The sequence below is a fragment of the Malus sylvestris genome, chromosome 16 (assembly GCF_916048215.2).
Source record: "Malus sylvestris chromosome 16, drMalSylv7.2, whole genome shotgun sequence".
In the NCBI taxonomy this organism is placed as follows: Eukaryota; Viridiplantae; Streptophyta; class Magnoliopsida; order Rosales; family Rosaceae; genus Malus; species Malus sylvestris.
The window spans coordinates 27,416,430-27,434,277 of NC_062275.1; the positions used below are offsets into that span (position 1 = coordinate 27,416,430).

A 17,848-nucleotide genomic window follows, 5' to 3' on the forward strand; every position below is an offset into this window, starting at 1 on the left:
CTCAAGGGTAAATCCGTCTTTTCACAACCACGATAATTAATTCTCGGGATGGGCTGTGATACATGTATAGAATTATTAAATTTAATTAATTATATATATTTACAGTTCGGTTCGGTTCTACTAACATGAAAGCCACTGAAACCGTTATGAATGGTTCTTTCGGTTCTTGTACTTGCGTTGATTTTTTTTGTCAACATAGTTTTTTAAGGTTTACTTTGTCGCAGTTCGATTTGGTTATGCGGTTCCACAATTTTTATGCCCACCCCTACCAAAGCCATCCTGATCCATGGTAATTTTATTTTACTTAGAACTCAGCTAAGCCATATCTGAACTTAATCCTTTCACAATCCACTTCCATGAGAACTCGATCTAGTCAACAATTTCTTGGGCTGAAAGCCCATATTGGCTTAAATGATCATTACTGGTCTGCTCGACCCAAACTGTTATTTAAGGCCCAAACAACCTCTTATAAGGGTTTACAACTTACAAACATCAACAATGTTTGCACCTGTTGAATGGTACCTATCAGTTGTCTGCTTAACCACGCGTGCGAGTATTAAGACGCTGGTCTGCTCGTTTCTTCTGATTCGTATCAAACGGCGCCCACTGGTGGAAAGCCCGACCCGGCTCTTTAGATTTTTCCCCAGCGAACTCCAGCCGGTCCACAGAGTTTCCATTTTTACTCCACATATTTATACTATGTATAATATTTTGGGTGCGAAAATACGATCAAAGCAGTTAAAAAGTTTAGCCGACCACCCGTTGGGCTTTTAGCTAAATTCCCCAAACACTTCCCACCACTAGTATCTCTCAACCTTTACACACACCTCCCACCTCCTCCGTTCGCCTTCGATCAAGGAGGACCGCGACGATTCAAATTCTTCCGGGCGATTGAAAGCAGTATTAATGGAGTGGGATAGCAATTCGGATCTGAGCACCGAGGAGGAGGAGGACGAGGAAGGGAGCTTGATTTTCCCCGACGACGATGACGTTTCGGGCCCCGGACCTGGTCCGCTTCCGTTCCCAGTCGAGAATTTGCTCCAAACGGCCCCGTGTGGTTTCGTTGTCACGGACGCTCTTGACCCTGACCACCCTATCATCTACGTGAACACTGTGTTTGAACTGGTCTCGGGGTACCGTGCCGAGGAGGTTCTTGGTCGCAATTGGTCAGTTTCCTTTCGTCGGATTTTGATATTAGGGTTTTGAATTGGGGGTTTTAGGGTTGCGTGTTTGGTTTTCGGTGGGGGATTGAATTGGGTTTTTTTGGAAATGTTTAATTTTGGTTGCGGAAACCGTGGGGAAATTGTATTTTGCTTTGTTAGAGGTGCTGCGTAATGAGTGTTTTGGATTGAATTGTTTTCTCTGTGGTGATTGTGGTTGGTATTGGGCTGCTGGGGTTTGTGAGCTGTCTAGGGTTTTGTTTGGGCTCGGGAATTGGATGAAAATTAAGCAAATTGGAGCTGCAAATGGTTGTTTTGTTGATTCTTTGTGGTCTTGAACGCTCAGGCATGTTGTGTCGAGTGTTACTTCTTGTAGGAGCAATACAAATTTCTCATTCTGTAGTTGTCAAAGCAAATTAGGATACAATTACTACGAAATTTGATGCGAAAGGTTTCTATAGGTTTGGGTGTTGCCTTGTCATCCTATCGCTCTATTCTTATCAAAGTTTTAATTTTAATTTTTTTTAAGAAGTGAAAATTTTGAGGAAGAAAATAATGGAAAATGGGATGGACAAGTGGTCCTTCTAGGTATCCCAATTAGAAAACACTACATAAAAGGAATAAAACAAGCCACACTCGATACAGAACTCCACTGTAGTTGATGAATCACACTAATTAGAACATCTCTACAGTGTTCAAGGGGGCCAAAACTCTATGGATGTCCCAAATGAAAACTCTAATTGCCTTCTGTATCTTCAAAATTTTGTTTTATACCTTGAATTTATGTATTTTAAAATTTATTTTAACACAAAGTCTTCTCCACATCTAATCTGGGGTATAAGCTTGGTGAATTTGATAGTTGCTACTATAATGCTTGAAATCCATTAGTAGGTTCATTAACACGAGTTGTATCATAGCTTTGTTTAGCTAAAATCTATAATACTATTGAAATCAATGCTTTTATTTTCTTTCTATTAGTCATAATATTAAAGATTACATTGTAGGTATTTTTTTGGGTGCTTTACCTAATAGTTGAAATATTTTATGTAAGTGGTTCATGTTTTTTATGGTTTTGTCTCCTGGTTGTAGCATCATGAGTAAATGTCATAAAATAAATACATCTGATTGCAAGCATCAAGTTATTTTTTTAAGATTCATATGCTAGATGGTACCTAATATGGTCCATCTATTTTTCTATCATTGTCCTATCTAGTTGAGTAGCTAAATGCCTAAGGTCGCACAAAAGTGTTTAGATTTTTCGTGATTAGAAGCAAATAAAGAAGAAAGAGCATGAGTCTCTTATGAAATTATAGGTACCATAATTGGTGACTTTAAAGTAGGATAAAGCTTAAATGTTCGCCGCCTTCTTGTATAATATTATGATGTCCCCTCCAATCGGCGAGATGTTTGTGCTCAATATTCTCCCTCGAATTAATTGTCATTTGATAAACCTGTTTGAGCGTAGAGATGGTGTCAGTAGGAAGGATTACTTAAACTCTACACCAAAGTTTAAGTTTTGAAGTAAAGTTTCCCTCAGGGTTTTAACAAAGTAGATATACTAGAAACAGTTGTTTTACAAAAAAACAATTTGCATAACCATGTGATCTTTTTTTATTGGTTTTATTCATTTTACATACCTTAGAATAGTGCAATCTTATACATATCATAAGGTGTTAGTCACTGAAGCTGAGCTGTTTATGCCCAGCTTCTTAGTAGTCAACACTTATATTTGTGACTTACACGAGCCAATACTATGATGCAATCGTTTAGAGCAACACTCTTTAGTTTTTCTTATACTTTACAGACAATTATTTGAATCTTCATTCTGAAATTTGCTAATGTTTCTGTTTGTGAGATTCTTGGTGTTTGTGGCTTAACTGAGTTATGAAGATATTGAACAAGCTCAAGAAATGATCTAATCCAGTCTTAGAATTTTTGATCATCAGATTTAAGTGTAACGAAGCTACCAGGATCATAATCAAGAATGGGTTGGTGTGTATTGGACCCTTACAAGTATAAAAAACCTGATGTAAAAGGGATGGTATTTTTGGGTCCCATTTTACACTACGGTCCAATGATGCAAAGTGTCTAATTTGGATTTCCATTTAAGAAGTATCCATGCAAAAAATCAGCAAAATAATTTAAATGGGAAACTTATAAAGAGATCTAAAAATTACTCAATTTGGATGATTGAGCCGCATTGCTGGGTGGTCCTTCCAATGGAATCCCTTTTGGTTCTTATCGAAAGGGATCCCTCTTAGGAAGGGAACTATATGTATGTATGTATGTACACGTGTGTGTGTGTATTTTGTAATAAAGGAAAATTGTGTACTAGGGTTATTGTTTGGTTATTTGTAGCATTTGTTGAGGATGGTGTTTCAAGTTTTATTGCTAAATGCGTGTTTATTTTTCCTATTTTGGTCTCTTTACTAGGATCTAACGGAAGACTTGGCACAAAAACGAGCGCAGGGGCATTGTAGGATTCATACATCCGACCCCACTTAGTGGGATACGGCTTTGTTGTTGTTGTAATTAGTAGTACTAGACATGTATAATTGTTTATCTACTAGCTATTTTATAAGGTTGTCCATCTACAGTGAACCAGACTTGGATATGTGAAAAGAACAACTAAAATCAAGAAACCAACTACTAGAACATTCAATAGATTCTGAGTTGAATATGTTGACATTATGGGCACTGTATCAATGACCTGAGTTGAATCAATGCGCATATGTCATGTGACATTATGGCCATATGACAGGCACTGGATGCAACTAGCATTCAGTTGAATCTGAGTTGAATCATTGAAATTATGGTCACTGTATCAATGACCTCACCTAGCTTTTGCCCTTAGCTTAGGATAAGTAATATTGATTGGCCATGTGTCATGACAACAATAACATTATTTGCCCTTGTGATTCCTAGTCTTGATCCATCATGGGCCTTAAGGATCAGATGGAGTGTGTGCTCCAAGTTTCAACCATGGGAGAAAAGATTGATTTCATTATCTGAGTAGCTACCTTGAGGGGAAGCAAAAGATTGAAGTTTCATAATTTTTAGTACTTTTGACAGCTTTAAACTTTTGTTATTATTTATATATCTCATAAAATTGTTCCTTTTCAATATATAGTATTGGAAAATTGAGATTAAGTTAACAATGACAGTAATTGAGTCAAAATTACAATAGCAAAGCTGCTACATGCAAATTATTACAAAGTTTAAGGGGACTGCTATAAGATTTCCTGATTTGTTGGGGAGGTCAGTATAAACTTTGCTACATCTTTGACATTTGGTTTTATTGTGATTAAAATTGACCTTATTCAAGGAAAAGCATTAATAAAAATTCGATATTTTGCTGCTATATAATACAGTGTGTGTATATATATATATATTATTATTATTATTATTATTTTTAATTTTTTTTAATGTTGGGACGTTGGAGACAAATCAAATAGTTTTTGTGTTTCTTTTTATTTGAGGGCTCTCTTTTGTTGGAATTGGATGTTAGCATAAAGAAATAATGCATCTTTCTTTCTGTTCCCTTCTCTGTTTTGTTCTGATGTTGGTGCTTTTTTCACAGCCGGTTTTTGCAATATAGAGGGCCATTTGCAAAAAGAAGGCATCCACTAGTTGACTCTGCAGTAGTTGCAGAAATTAAAAGATGTCTGGAGGAGGGTATTGAATTCCAAGGCGAGTTATTAAACTTTAGGAAGGATGGATCTCCAATGATGAATAGATTGCGCCTGACACCGATATATGGGGATGATGATATCATAACCCACGTCATCGGGATTCAGTTCTTCACAGAGGCAGAAATTGATCTAGGTCCAGTGCCTGGCACTTCAATCAAGGAGTCTGTGAAATCTTCTGATCGGTTTCGTTCTTGTCTTTCTGCTTTCCGTCCTTCTGTCCTCCTGGGGGAGCGAAATATATGTCGTGGAGTTTGTGGGATGTTGCAATTGAGTGATGAGGTACTTGCTCTCAAGATTCTATCAAAATTGGCACCTAGAGACATTGCATCTATTGGTTCAGTCTGTAGGCGGCTGTATGAGCTTTCGAAGAATGAAGACCTTTGGAGAATGGTCTGCCAAAATGCATGGGGTAGTGAAACAACTCGGGTTTTAGAGGCCGTGCCTGGTGCAAAGAGGCTTGGTTGGGGTAGGTTGGCACGGGAACTGACTACTCTTGAAGCAGCGACATGGAGAAAGGTGACTGTTGGAGGTTCTGTTGAACCCTCGCGCTGTAATTTTAGTGCTTGTGCAGTTGGAAATCGTGTTGTCCTTTTTGGTGGTGAAGGGGTTAATATGCAACCGATGAATGACACCTTCGTATTGGATCTAAACGCCAGTAACCCAGAGTGGCAGCATGTCCAAGTCAGCTCTCCTCCTCCTGGTCGTTGGGGCCATACACTATCTTGTGTGAATGGGTCCCATTTGGTGGTATTTGGAGGCTGTGGAAGGCAGGGCTTGCTGAATGATGTTTTTGTACTGGATTTGGATGCAAAGCCTCCAACTTGGCGTGAAATATCTGGGTTGGCTCCTCCGCTACCAAGATCATGGCACAGTTCCTGCACTCTTGATGGCACCAAGTTGATAGTTTCAGGTGGTTGTGCAGATTCTGGAGTACTCCTGAGTGATACTTTCTTGCTTGATCTCTCAATGGAGAAACCTGTCTGGAGAGAGATACCAGTAGCATGGAAGCCCCCTTCAAGATTGGGCCACACCCTGTCCGTATATGGTGGTAGAAAAATTTTGATGTTTGGGGGCCTGGCCAAAAGTGGTCCACTTCGTTTTCGTTCCAGCGATGTGTTCACAATGGATCTGAGTGAGGATGAACCGTGTTGGAGGTGTGTTACGGGGAGTGGAATGCCAGGTTCTGGAAATCCAGGGGGTATGGCTCCTCCTCCTAGACTTGATCACGTAGCTGTGAGCCTTCCAGGTGGGAGAATACTGATCTTTGGTGGTTCTGTTGCTGGTCTTCACTCTGCATCACAACTTTATCTCTTGGATCCAACAGATGAAAAACCTACATGGAGGATATTGAATGTACCTGGGCAGCCCCCAAGATTCGCCTGGGGACATAGTACTTGTGTTGTTGGAGGGACAAGGGCAATTGTCCTTGGTGGTCAAACTGGAGAAGAGTGGATGTTAAGTGAACTCCATGAGCTTTCGTTGGCAAACTCTGTAATCTGATTGAGTGTGTATATGGGAACACGCTGTAACCACATTAGCCTTCAAGTGCAAGATTGGGGATCATTCTGATTCTGAATCAGCTAGGCAGAGATTGCTGCTTCAGTCACTAATAGCTCTTGACAAAAGTTACTTTAGTCGGGACATGTTTTGGGTGTTAGTGATAGTGCACATTTCTTATATGGAATTCTCCTGGCTCGAGATGAAGTTTCAATAATTTCACGAGCGACTTGAACCATGTTTGTTTTTTGTGAGGTTTGTTTGAGACTGCCCTTCAGTATGGACAATGAATAATTCTTCCTTTGGCAGGTTAGGAGTACATAGTGGATAGGTAGGTTTTATATATGTAGGCTTAGTCTTATTATGCCTATGTGTTTTAATTTTACGTTCTGTAATTTGAGCAAAACGTGAAAATGATGCTATGTTTATAGTAACGTATTGCTGGTCCTCTCCTCTATATGTAATGAATCCTTGTTCAGCTATCCTTCTTTCGTTTAAAACTTGTCATCCAGCTTAAAAGATATACAAGATAAGATTGTGTGGCAGATTTTCTGTAGAAGTCAGCATTCAACTCTGCAGAGCAAGGGTGTGCCATTTTTGGGTGCAGATCAAGTTTTGTGACCAAGATTCAAGAATTTTCAGTCTCAAAGGAATGTGGCTTCTTCGGTTTGCTGCCCTGAATCTGCTCTTTAGTTCTCTTTGATTCCGTGTTGTCTTTCATTTTCCTCCTTACCTTTGGCCAGATATATTTGTTATGTAAATTTGACTGCGGCTGTGTAACTGTTGCTCTCGTTTGTACACACTTGCTCGGTTTGTGTAATGGTAAAGGATTGATTGGAAGGAATAGGAATATGGCATCTGTTTGTTTCATTGAGTTGGCATATCACTACTTGTGTTTTGTGAGCTAAAAAGGGAAGAGAATATAGAAGAGGACAAGGACGATTTGATTCCTTTAGAATAATCTTCTTTCATTTGATTGCTTTTTCCCCTTGGGCCTTTATGTTTCGCATATTTTACCATCAAAGTTACTCGTGTATGTTTGATGATCATTGATGGTATGGAAGGAAAACTATAATCTTGGCTTCTTCATGAAGCAGTAGATCCATCCGAGTACTGGGAAATTATAACGCTGCAAAATGTAACTGATCCTATGATAAGTTATACGAAAGTCGATGTTTGGGGTACAACATCCAATATCCAGGGACTTGGAACTAATCTTTAGGTTTAGGGTGTGATTTCTAAAGGACTACCTATGTACTAGATGGTCTCTGGTTCTTGAACGTGCTGACCCTAAAAATTATCAAGCCTACGTGACGTGCATGCCGAGTAATTAAGAGCTAACTACATCCTTTTGGTGAATGCGGCATGCCAGCTCGCATTCGAGCTTGATCGGCAAGTAAGGTAAATGTGGTGGTAGTGTCGAATGCGTTGCTAACTCCTGTATTCGAGCGATTACTGCCAAGGAAGGAAAACGTCTTGGCCTTGGGTTCTAGAACTTAAAGACAAGGTTTTTAGTCATAGCAAAGTTGAATAAAGGTTTGGCTTTCAATGTGCTGAACACTACGTAACCTGGTAGCATCTCACTTCACCGACAAGGCTAATGAGAACACCTCTTTTAGTGAGAGAGTCAAAGACTCCTAGCTGTTAGAGACTTGGATGGATAACCAGCCGAACATGTAGTAGTGTTGTTAGTCCAAAATGAAGATACTTGTCTAATGCCTAATTCTATAGCTCTAGTGTTATTAATCCAAATTGAAGATGTTGTCGGCTGTCAACACAGTGCTATTGATGGAGCAGTTGGAATAAACAGTAATCTCTCAGAGTGTGAGAAAGATTCACGTAAAATGAGGTTTTGTGCAGAGCATTTGCGTGTTGAGTTGGAGGTCCTCTTCTCCACTTCTATTTTTAAGGGTGAGTTTCTTGATGGCCAAGCATGCCACAGTAGACTCCTGATAGAACTATACTTCTTCGATGCTTTTCAGAATATCCACGACATTATCCTTTCACTAATCCGCACATGGTTTTGGTCGCTTTGATCTGGACTAGGATTATGAACCTAGTCCTTTTATGTGTTTAATTAACTTCTTATTTGACCAATCGCAAGTCCCGATTCTTAGAATAATTTGAATCTTATCAAATCTTATTGTGATCCTTGGTAATTTCAATTTAATCAGGACTCGGCCGAGTCATTACTCAATCTGACCCCTTAAGAATCCTAGTTCTATTACGACTCAACCGAATTCTTTTATGGGATGAATATAATCTAACCAAAGGAATCACTACTGGGCCGAGAATCAACCCAAACCATCCACCTTCGGCCCAGATCTAGTATTTTAGGCCCAAACAGAATGATGACATCAAAGTTATGGCTAAGGCTAAGGCTATGTTTGGATGAGAGATTTTCAAGCTCTTTAGAAGTTGTCCTTTGCAAATACCTCTTTATATGCCCTTGTAATGCTCCATGGTGCACATTTTTCCTATCCAACATTTTCATGTTCCTTATATATGGCTTCCAATCCCATAATTTTGAAATGTCTCACTTAAACATAGTCCAATGAATCTTTCATTGACATCGAACGGTTTCTAAAGAACGACTCGATTTTACATAACTGGTTTGAAGGAAATAATCCAAAACTCAATTTCAAGAGGCATAACTGGTTGAAGTTTGGAGCAGTGTATTGAGAGGGACTTGGATTTGGAAGTGAAGAGCTGTTGTCTTTCATTTCCAATAAACTCTCGTGCTTCCAAAGAACACGTTAAACTAAATTTTAATTCCTTGGAGATTGATTTTGACTATTTCAAACTCAACATAATAACGACAATTGCATTAATGTTTACTTTCAGGGGAGCAATTCATCTAAGGAGATTTTCGTCAAGGAGTGTTTGACAATATGCTATTCCAGATATAAGTGCACCACGCTCTTCCTTCTTCATCTTTTTTTTTTTTTTTTTTTTCTCAACCAGTCTTTTATCCCATTAGGTTTTTCCTAGCGAGATTTTAGCGAGACATTATTGATCGCGTCCAACCCCTTATCAAGAATTCACAAATGGTTGTACTATATTTCATTTTCTTTAGTTTTATCTCATTAGGTTTTCAAGTAAGATTTTTATGATGCAACTACCATTGATCGGTGGACATTCATGTGGAAGCGTTGTAAATATTGTCAGTTATGTAGCTGTCCACTTTGGCATGTAAGTAGGGGGACTTGCTCTGTGTCCAACTCCAAGTAAACCCTAAGCCTATAAATAGGCATTATAAAGAGAATAATACACACTCTCATTCCTCCTACTTTCTAGAGAGAGCATAGCTTGGTAAACTACATTGTAGTGCCTCTCTGACAGAGGTATAGTACACCAATACAAGTAGATCTCATATTTATTAGAGATGTGATACAATGTGGTATGCCGTAACATTTTCCTTCATATTTTAGTTTAAAAAACGAAATAGTATCAAATGTAAAATACTCGGAATATTACATTTTTAAACCACATTCGGTATATCTAATGTGGTAAATTATGTGTAAATTTCATGTCAATAAATAAATTGACCACATTAAATATTTAAGAGTGATAAAATCAATACAAAGTTACCATATTGACAATAGATCAACAATATTTATGTTAATTATAAATAGGTTAATCATGTATTGTGACACTTAAATGCATTTAAAATAAACAAAAATTATAGAATCTGCTATTACAGCTGGCACCTACTTCAACTGACACCCATTTTCTCATATTTTTCATATTTTGGAATAGGTCAATACGGATCAGACATTGCAACGCAATGTCTGTTTTCATTCTTCGAGCAACTATTTATTTTTATGTTTAGATTAAGACACTGAAATGCAGTGTCCGTTTCCTTGTTTTGTTTTTCTTTTTTACATTTTGATTCAAAAACTACAATGCAGTGTTTGTTACCCAGTTCTATTTTTTCTTTTTTCTTTTTTACATTTTGATTCAGACCCTGCAATATAGTGTCCGTTTCCTAGTTCTGTTTTTTTTTTTTTTTTTTTTTTTTTTTGCTCTTTTGCATTTTGATTCAAACACTGTAATGCAATGTTTGTTTCTTGTTCTGTTTTTACATTTCTATTTAGACGCTGTATTGTAGCGTCTATTTCTTGGTTCTCTTCTTCTTCCCATCATCATTTCCACATTTCATAGAGTCTCTCTTGACCCATAAAATTACTTCTTAAAAAAAACTATAAACTTCATATCATAGAATAAAAGGAAATAGAACCTATCAAATTAATCAAAATGCAAAAAGATTTCAAACCCAAAAGAAGAAAATATCAAAACCCATAAAATTCAACCCTGCAGATCCTCATCACGGCTTTACCCGTTTTGGGCTAAACGAAAAGGCTTTGTTGGTGAAAGATGGCAGCAAATAGGCATGTGTATTGAAATTAGAGCTTTTTGGGTCTGGTTTTGAGTCTTTTTTCTCTTGCGGGTGGTGGTAGTGTGGTATTGTCGACGAGTTCTGCTAAGAACAGGTTGCTGGATTGGGAGTGGGAGAAGGTTGAGAGAGATCGATGTGGTGTCCTTGCAGGGGAAGAAGGAGCGCATGTGGACGACTTGACTGCATATTTCATAGATCAAGTTGGCGATTGGTTGTGGGGTGGAAGAAAAAGGTTGGGTAGCATGTAATTGCAATTTTTTTTTTTTAAATGAGAGAGAAGGAGAGACGGGTAAAATTCTAACTATTGATAATACCTTAAAGCCCATGTAGCATTTATCATTGACCTATACCTAATTAATAAAAATATATCATTGATTAAGTCCACAACAAAAATATGTCACTCATATATGGTTAAATAGTCAAATTTTTATTGATCTTTGGCTAAATTACCTTATTTTTTATACGTGTTATTTGTCACATGCAAGGGCTAAACTCATATATATTAAGAACTCCGAGGTACTCTGATTAATGTCAAACATTTGTATAACAAACATTCAACTATAAAAGAGTGCTCAAACACACAAAAAGAAAAGAGAGAGCACTTACTTAAGCTTGAATATGTACACTTGAACTTTACTAATATACAAGAGTTTACATAGAAAGTGTTTACAAGAGAGATATTTTCCATGTTCATGTTGTTTTCGTGGCATACCCGATATCTTAATGGGTCGTGTCGTGTAACACCAGTTAAAGTAAACGAGTAATATGACCCGACACAAAATCGACCCATTAATATTATTAGGTAATATGACCCTATCCGTTACCTGTTAAAGAAAATATGTTTTAAATCAATAAATAATGAAAATGAAAAACATAATTGGACCCAAAAAATGGAAAACATAATACTAAATTAGTATATGCATACCACATTGTCACATAAAAATTACTTCAAAACATAGAAAAAACATTTGTCTTTCAAGTATTACAAAATACCAAATATTCAAGGATATGCAAAATACCAAATTTTATTTATTTTGAACTCCCTTAAAAATACTATTCGTGAGAGTTTATGTGGTTTTATAAACTAAAACGATGATGTGCCAATCCTCAAAGCGTAGAGTATGCGCGATCACGAGTATTTGCATATTTTTTCTCACATTTTTTGCACTTGTAAATTAATTATTATAATTATTTAATGTGTTTGGTATTTTTAAATTACTTGATATTTTTATATTTAATGTGTTTTATAATTTTTTAGTCTCACTCTTTGCCTATAGCATACTATAAAAATAAATAAATAAATAAATAAATTAAAATTTTAAATTTTAAATTTATATAGAATAAAAATACAATAATACATATTTAATATTTAATATACAATATATACATATACAATATAACTATTGTATTTCTTAGTAAGTTTTTTTAGTAGTTTAAAAAAAATTAAAATCATCAAAATAACTTTTTTTCTTAATGTGTCGAAACGTGTTATTTGCGTGTCACCCTTGTGTAAACATGTTAAACACTTGTTATTAACGGGTTCTTATCATGTAACTTGATAACGATCCGATTAGTTATCGTGTTGACCCGAAATTGCCAGGTCTAATTGAGTTTGTCTTCAAGACAAAAATGCTTTAGTGAAAAAGACTTAAAATTATCCACACATGCCACTTTTAGTAGTGGTAGTATTGTTTTTGCAAAAAAGAAACTGTTGCGGTAGAATTTACTTTTTCTTTTGTTAGGTGTTGAGTTGGAAAAGTTGGAACATCTTAACCAATAACCATTGTCCAGAAGCTTTTGGAAGCTTTCTTAGGAATAGTTTTGGTATGTGGAAAAGTTGTTGTCCCTCAGTGAAATGTGGCCCAAAAGTTGTCTCTAAGCAATTTTGCATAAATCCTAAGCATATAATTTTTTTCTCTCTTTGTGTGAGAGTCTTTCTCTACATGTGAGAGGTCTTCTCACTTTCTGTGAGTTAGTGCTTCCAATTCTGGTGAATCGATCAGCCGCCGGGGCTAGCAATGGTTAGGGTTGATGGCAACCTCTTTTCTTTTTCTTCTTCTTGTCTGCTATTCTTTGTTATTCTGACCCGCTTTTCTTCTGTTATCCACCTCTTTGCGTTTCTGATTTAATTGGCCTTTGACCCAGATCGGAAAGTCTCCTTTTTTCGATCTCTCCTTTCTTATCCTCCCAATAATCTTTCCACTCTATACATTTACTCAACCCATTTTCTTTCTCTCCCGTTTGGCTTCGTCCGATCTTCATTCCGCAATCGTTTGGATCTGTAACCTTTTCGTACTATTGTGTTTCATGGCTTTCAAGGAATATGTGTAGAGCTTCGGCTCGGGTGGTCACACCACCACCCTTCGTTTGTGTGTAGGTTTTGGCACTGTTGCCTGTGGGAGTTTCTTTCCCACTGGCTTCTTTCTCTTGGTGGCTGCAGACTCGATCAGTGGGGTATTGTTTATGGATGATGCAATTTGTTTCTGGTTTCGTCCTGTGGGCATGGCTAGGATTGATCTTCGGCATTTGTAAGGGGCCTGGTTTGTGGTCGGCGAAGTGTGCTTCTGCGGAAAAAGTTTACGTCATTTAGGTTCATGTGTGTATTTTTCTATTTTGGGCTCAACTTTCGAGTTGGGCTCTTCTTTTGTTGGTGTCTTGGAGGTTTGTTATGTGGTTTCTGTAAATTTAGGCATCCAGTTGTGTATTGGTAATAAAATTTACCTTATGGCCAAAAAAAAAAAAAACTAAGATTATAAATAAACATTGTAATTAGAAGAATATAGTCTCATTTTTCCTCCTACTGTCCATACCATTTTTGGTAACTATATTATACTACATTATAAACATGAAGATTTATGAATTTGAAACTAAATTTTTTGAATAAAAACTCACACTCATCATTTGAGTAGCCAAATATTATTCTTCCGCAACTACGATACTAGCTACCACCAACTAGCAACTAGAAAAAAGATTTGGATCCTCTTCGAGGCAATTGGTCGGGATCTTCCTGATCGGTGTTTGTGGGTCGTTGAATTTTTATCCAACGGCTACAATTATTATAACTTTTAGAAAGTCTCTTGTTTATAATCGTTGGATAAAATCTAACGGTCTACAGACACCGGTCAAGAGGATCCCGACCAATTGTCCCGAAGAGGATCCAAATCTCTAGAAAAATTACTATTATTAAAAAATAAAAAATAAAAAATAAAAAAATAAACAAACTCACAAAGACAGAGATCTGACCAGTTGGGTTTGCGTGCAGTCGACAGGACTACTTCTTCTATCCACCTACTCACAAGTTTCACTCTCTCTCTCACTTAAAGCAACTCCACTCCCCTCCTCACCCAAAACCCACAAAGATCCCTCACTTTCTCTCTCATTTTCCTCCAAACCAAACACAACCCAGATGGCCATCAACAGGGACTCCACTCCCCCTCCAATGATCGGCAAGATTGGGCCCTACACTGTGTTCATGACTCCGCCCTCCACCCCTAAGCCGCCTGAACCGGTCTTTGAATCTCCCCGGAAGGTGGCCGCGCCGGTCTTTGAGTCCCCCAAGAAGGTGGCCCCGCCTCCGGTTCAGCCGCCGCCTCAGCAATTGGTGAAGCCCATTGCCGTATCATCGGATTCCTCGGCCGATGGGTCGGTGTTGGGTATTTTTAAGAATGCTGTCACCAAAGTGCAGAAGGGTAATGCATGTTTTTGTTTACTTATGATTTTGACATGAAATTAATGAAATGAAAGAAAGCCCAGATGAAATTTTGTTGTGAATTGTTGAGTAAATGGTGTAAATAATTTTTATTTGTTAGGAAGATTAAATTACCATTAGATTTGATGTTTTAATATTTTTTTTTCAATTTATTTTTTTATGCTTGATGGAATGTAAGCAGAGTTGATTGGTGATTTTGTAACCCCTGCTTGGTTTTCGGAGAGAATAGATAGTAGATTACACGGTGTTATGGTTTCTGTGCTTTCCTCGTTTGGTGGGGTGAATGAGATAGGTTGTGATCAATTAAAATGAAGTTGAGTCCAGTCCGTTGTTTGTTGTGCCAAAATGTGAGATAGACTGGACAAAACATGATGGGTTGTGAATTCGCAATAAAGTGGGTTATCTAACCTATCCTTATACATGGGTTACAAGTTCATGCCAGTCCAATCCTATCTCGAGGCGCAATCTCATCTAGCCCACCAAAGGGGCCCTTAAGGTTTTGGGGTGCAGAAACTTGAAAGCGAATACTCGGCAATCTGAATTTTCATTTTTTAGTTTCACCAGTCCTACACTTGTTAAATGTTTGAGGCGGAGGTTTGGTGAATAGTGAATACTTTTGTTGATATTTTCATTGCAAGTGAACCACAACTAAGGGATGCCTCTTTGGTTATGTTGCAGCTCATTCAAGTTTGGACGACCATTTGGCACGTTGGTTTGGGTTAAATCAGTCAAAATATCAATGGGCACTAGATGATTATTACCAGAGCAAGGGGGTGGTAAGCATTTGAATGCTTGCATACATGTTACTTGTCTGCTTTCGTTGCATTTTTATGTTGTAATGTTTAGTAGCTTAAGCTTGATGTCTTGATAAATGAGCATTGGATAAATTCAAGTGTGCAGGTGTTGATTGATACAGATATAAGCAATTGAATAAAATCATCGGTTTAGTTTCCTTGTCAGTGTCTTATCATGCGCCGTCATACAATCATTACTAATGCATTTGGAATTTGTATTGATTAAGATCTTGTGCGAAGTCCTGTTTTGTATATAAAAATGTCTTCCTAAGACCAGTATTATGAAAGTCAAGGGTTTTTAATCCTTGGCCAGTGAATGCTCTTGTTTTGTTTTATAAAACGTTTTTTTTGTTTTCAGTTAGAAAGTTGCATTATAACAGGTCCTGAACAGAAAGAGAGATCGATGTCTCTTTAAAGTTTACAGTATGTGTGTTGACCTACTCCAACTTACAAATCCTTTTGAAATATGGATCAAACTTCAGCAATAGTCACTATATTTGATATCACATCGTAGTGCAAGGGTGAAGGAATATTGGTAGAATGTTGAAAGAAAGGACATAAAATTGGTATCTAAACACTTGTTTTGATGTTAAAATAGTTCTCAAGTAGAATGGCCGAGTACACAACTTAAACCCAACCTTATCCAATAAATGATTCAAATTTATGATATAGAAAATCAAAGATCCATTGTAATGTAGTATTACTTCCCCATACTTCTGGTGTGTTAAGGTAAACTTGATACTTAATTGTAATATATTTTACAAGAACAACCCCTGCGTCACCATTTGTTTTGTGATGTAAAATTTAAGTAGGGTTACTTGTAAGAACATGTTTGAGAAGTAAAACAAGTATTGAGTTGTGTACCCGATAAGGATAAACTTGTGTGGAATAAGATATACAGCCTTATAGCAGCTGGTCCTTGAGACTGTGCTTATAAACTTGTGTTACATTAGTATTATTATTATTAATTTATTATTTATTATTATTACCATCTCATCCCTGCATCTTTTTCTCAACTTATTCTGATATAAGCCCTGAGCACCATTCTTGGCATCTAGTACAAAATACATCAGACTGTGGTCCATCGCACAATAACCCCACATTTGGTTTTCACATACCTGGCCCCGTTAACTATTGATATATGCTCCCACCTTTCATTGCCATTATTTACCTATGAAGTGAGATGGGAACCACAACAGATACTTCTCCATGATTGAATCCCTAGCCTCCATATAACCCCTTGAACGCAGCTTGTCAATGTAAGGGAGACTAGCCTACCAACCATAACCCCTTTAACCCTTAACTTGTTTGAAATAAGCATGTCTAAGCCAACTATTCACGTATCTCCAAGGATTCTGTGTGTGTGTTTTACATTTTTGGATGATGTTTTGCTAACTTGAGTGTAATGATAACATTTAGCTTACTTGATTACAAATGAGCTTTGTTACTACTTTAACTTGCCTTTATTACTGTCTAACCGTTGTTGCTGTTATCTGTAACCAATAACTTGATGCTTTTACTTGATTACAGGAAAAGGACGGTGCAAAACCAAAAGAGATATCTAGCAAAATGCAGACTGTGTAACATGGTTTCTGGACAGGTAAGGATAACATGATGTTTAAATACCAATTTACGTCAGGTTCCAGAAACGTTTTTTAGCTTTTCCACTGAATTTACATTGGTTTGCAGAATTAATTGCAATAGAGAGCCTCGTGCAGAAATCTTTTGTGTATACTATAATTATATGCATATGTAGGGAGTAGAAGAAGTGCATCTGAATCTGTAGAATCCAACCAACATCTGGGTTTCTGGTTAATTCAGTTCTCCGCCTGCTGCAACAGCTGAATTTGGTTGTCTAACAGTTTATAAGCCATCCAAGTCTATAGTTTTCAACCAAAGTTTTGTTCATGTACTCCTTTAAGCTGCCAGCTGATTGTATTTGTTGTTGTCGTACGTGTGGGTTCTGTACTTTTGGCTTATTGGTGTATTTGTATTTTTCGTGAAAGCCGTAATTTGTGCTTATGATTGTAGGAGATGCTTTTTCGGCATGTATTTGTTGTTCCTCATCGTTGATTCACTGCTGAATTTCGGTCACATAATAACTGGGTCAGTCCCGGGACATCGCACTTTAATCAACTAAATCAGTTGAATCTAGGTTTCGCCAACTCAAGATCATAACCATGCACTGCGTCTGTGTTTTAATCTTTTAGGAGGTCGGGGGTTTTGTTCTAAGCCATTCTTGGAACCCATTAAATCAGAGTAGCGGAGTTGCATTTTGCCTAATTTACTAATAACATGAGCTACATATGGATGAGGTAACTTACAGCATGAGAAAATGGTGAAGGTGATAAAAATATTCCAAAGTATCACTTTCCAAGAACTCGGGACCTATTCCAACATCGGAAAGAGGAATATCACTAGATTAATGGATAAAGGTAGTTTTTCAATTGCAGTACTTGTTATTTCTATTTCCCTTAAGATATCAACTTTAGTGAGCACACTGACGTTCTAGGATTCCTATAGCCGGTTTTACTTAGTGGGATAATGCATCGTTATTGCTGTATATCAACCTTAGGTTGAACAATCACGGCTCGTTA

General features: G+C 37.3%; 2 protein-coding genes across 3 annotated transcripts; both read left to right on the plus strand.

The window, feature by feature from the left end:
• Positions 1-623: 623 nt before the first annotated feature.
• On the plus strand, positions 624-7,219 carry LOC126607717 (adagio protein 1). Its single transcript, XM_050275434.1, has 2 exons — positions 624-1,166; positions 4,741-7,219. The coding sequence occupies exons 1-2, from the start codon at positions 907-909 to the stop codon at positions 6,350-6,352; spliced, it is 1,872 nt and encodes a 623-aa protein (XP_050131391.1). The 5' UTR covers positions 624-906; the 3' UTR covers positions 6,353-7,219.
• Positions 7,220-14,003: 6,784 nt separating this feature from the next.
• LOC126608675 (uncharacterized) lies at positions 14,004-17,317 on the plus strand. 2 transcript variants are annotated; one of them, XM_050276643.1, is made up of 4 exons: positions 14,004-14,437; positions 15,136-15,233; positions 16,782-16,851; positions 17,008-17,317. In XM_050276643.1, exons 1-3 carry the CDS (start codon positions 14,155-14,157, stop codon positions 16,833-16,835), a joined length of 435 nt encoding a protein of 144 aa, XP_050132600.1. In that variant the 5' UTR covers positions 14,004-14,154; the 3' UTR covers positions 16,836-16,851; positions 17,008-17,317. The 2 variants fall into 2 exon arrangements, with proteins under 2 accessions (XP_050132600.1, XP_050132599.1); XM_050276642.1 differs by having other exon boundaries at positions 14,005-14,437; positions 16,941-17,317.
• The last annotated feature ends 531 nt before the right edge of the window (positions 17,318-17,848 follow it).

Coding starts and splice junctions, on each gene's coding strand:
- LOC126608675 (XM_050276643.1), top strand. CDS start 14,155: ATGGCCATCAACAGGGACTCCACTCCCCCTCCAATGATCGGCAAGATT. Junction 14,438..15,135: donor TGTCACCAAAGTGCAGAAGG/GTAATGCATGTT, acceptor GTTATGTTGCAG/CTCATTCAAGTTTGGACGAC. Junction 15,234..16,781: donor ATTACCAGAGCAAGGGGGTG/GTAAGCATTTGA, acceptor ACTTGATTACAG/GAAAAGGACGGTGCAAAACC.
- LOC126607717 (XM_050275434.1), top strand. CDS start 907: ATGGAGTGGGATAGCAATTCGGATCTGAGCACCGAGGAGGAGGAGGAC. Junction 1,167..4,740: donor GAGGTTCTTGGTCGCAATTG/GTCAGTTTCCTT, acceptor CTTTTTTCACAG/CCGGTTTTTGCAATATAGAG.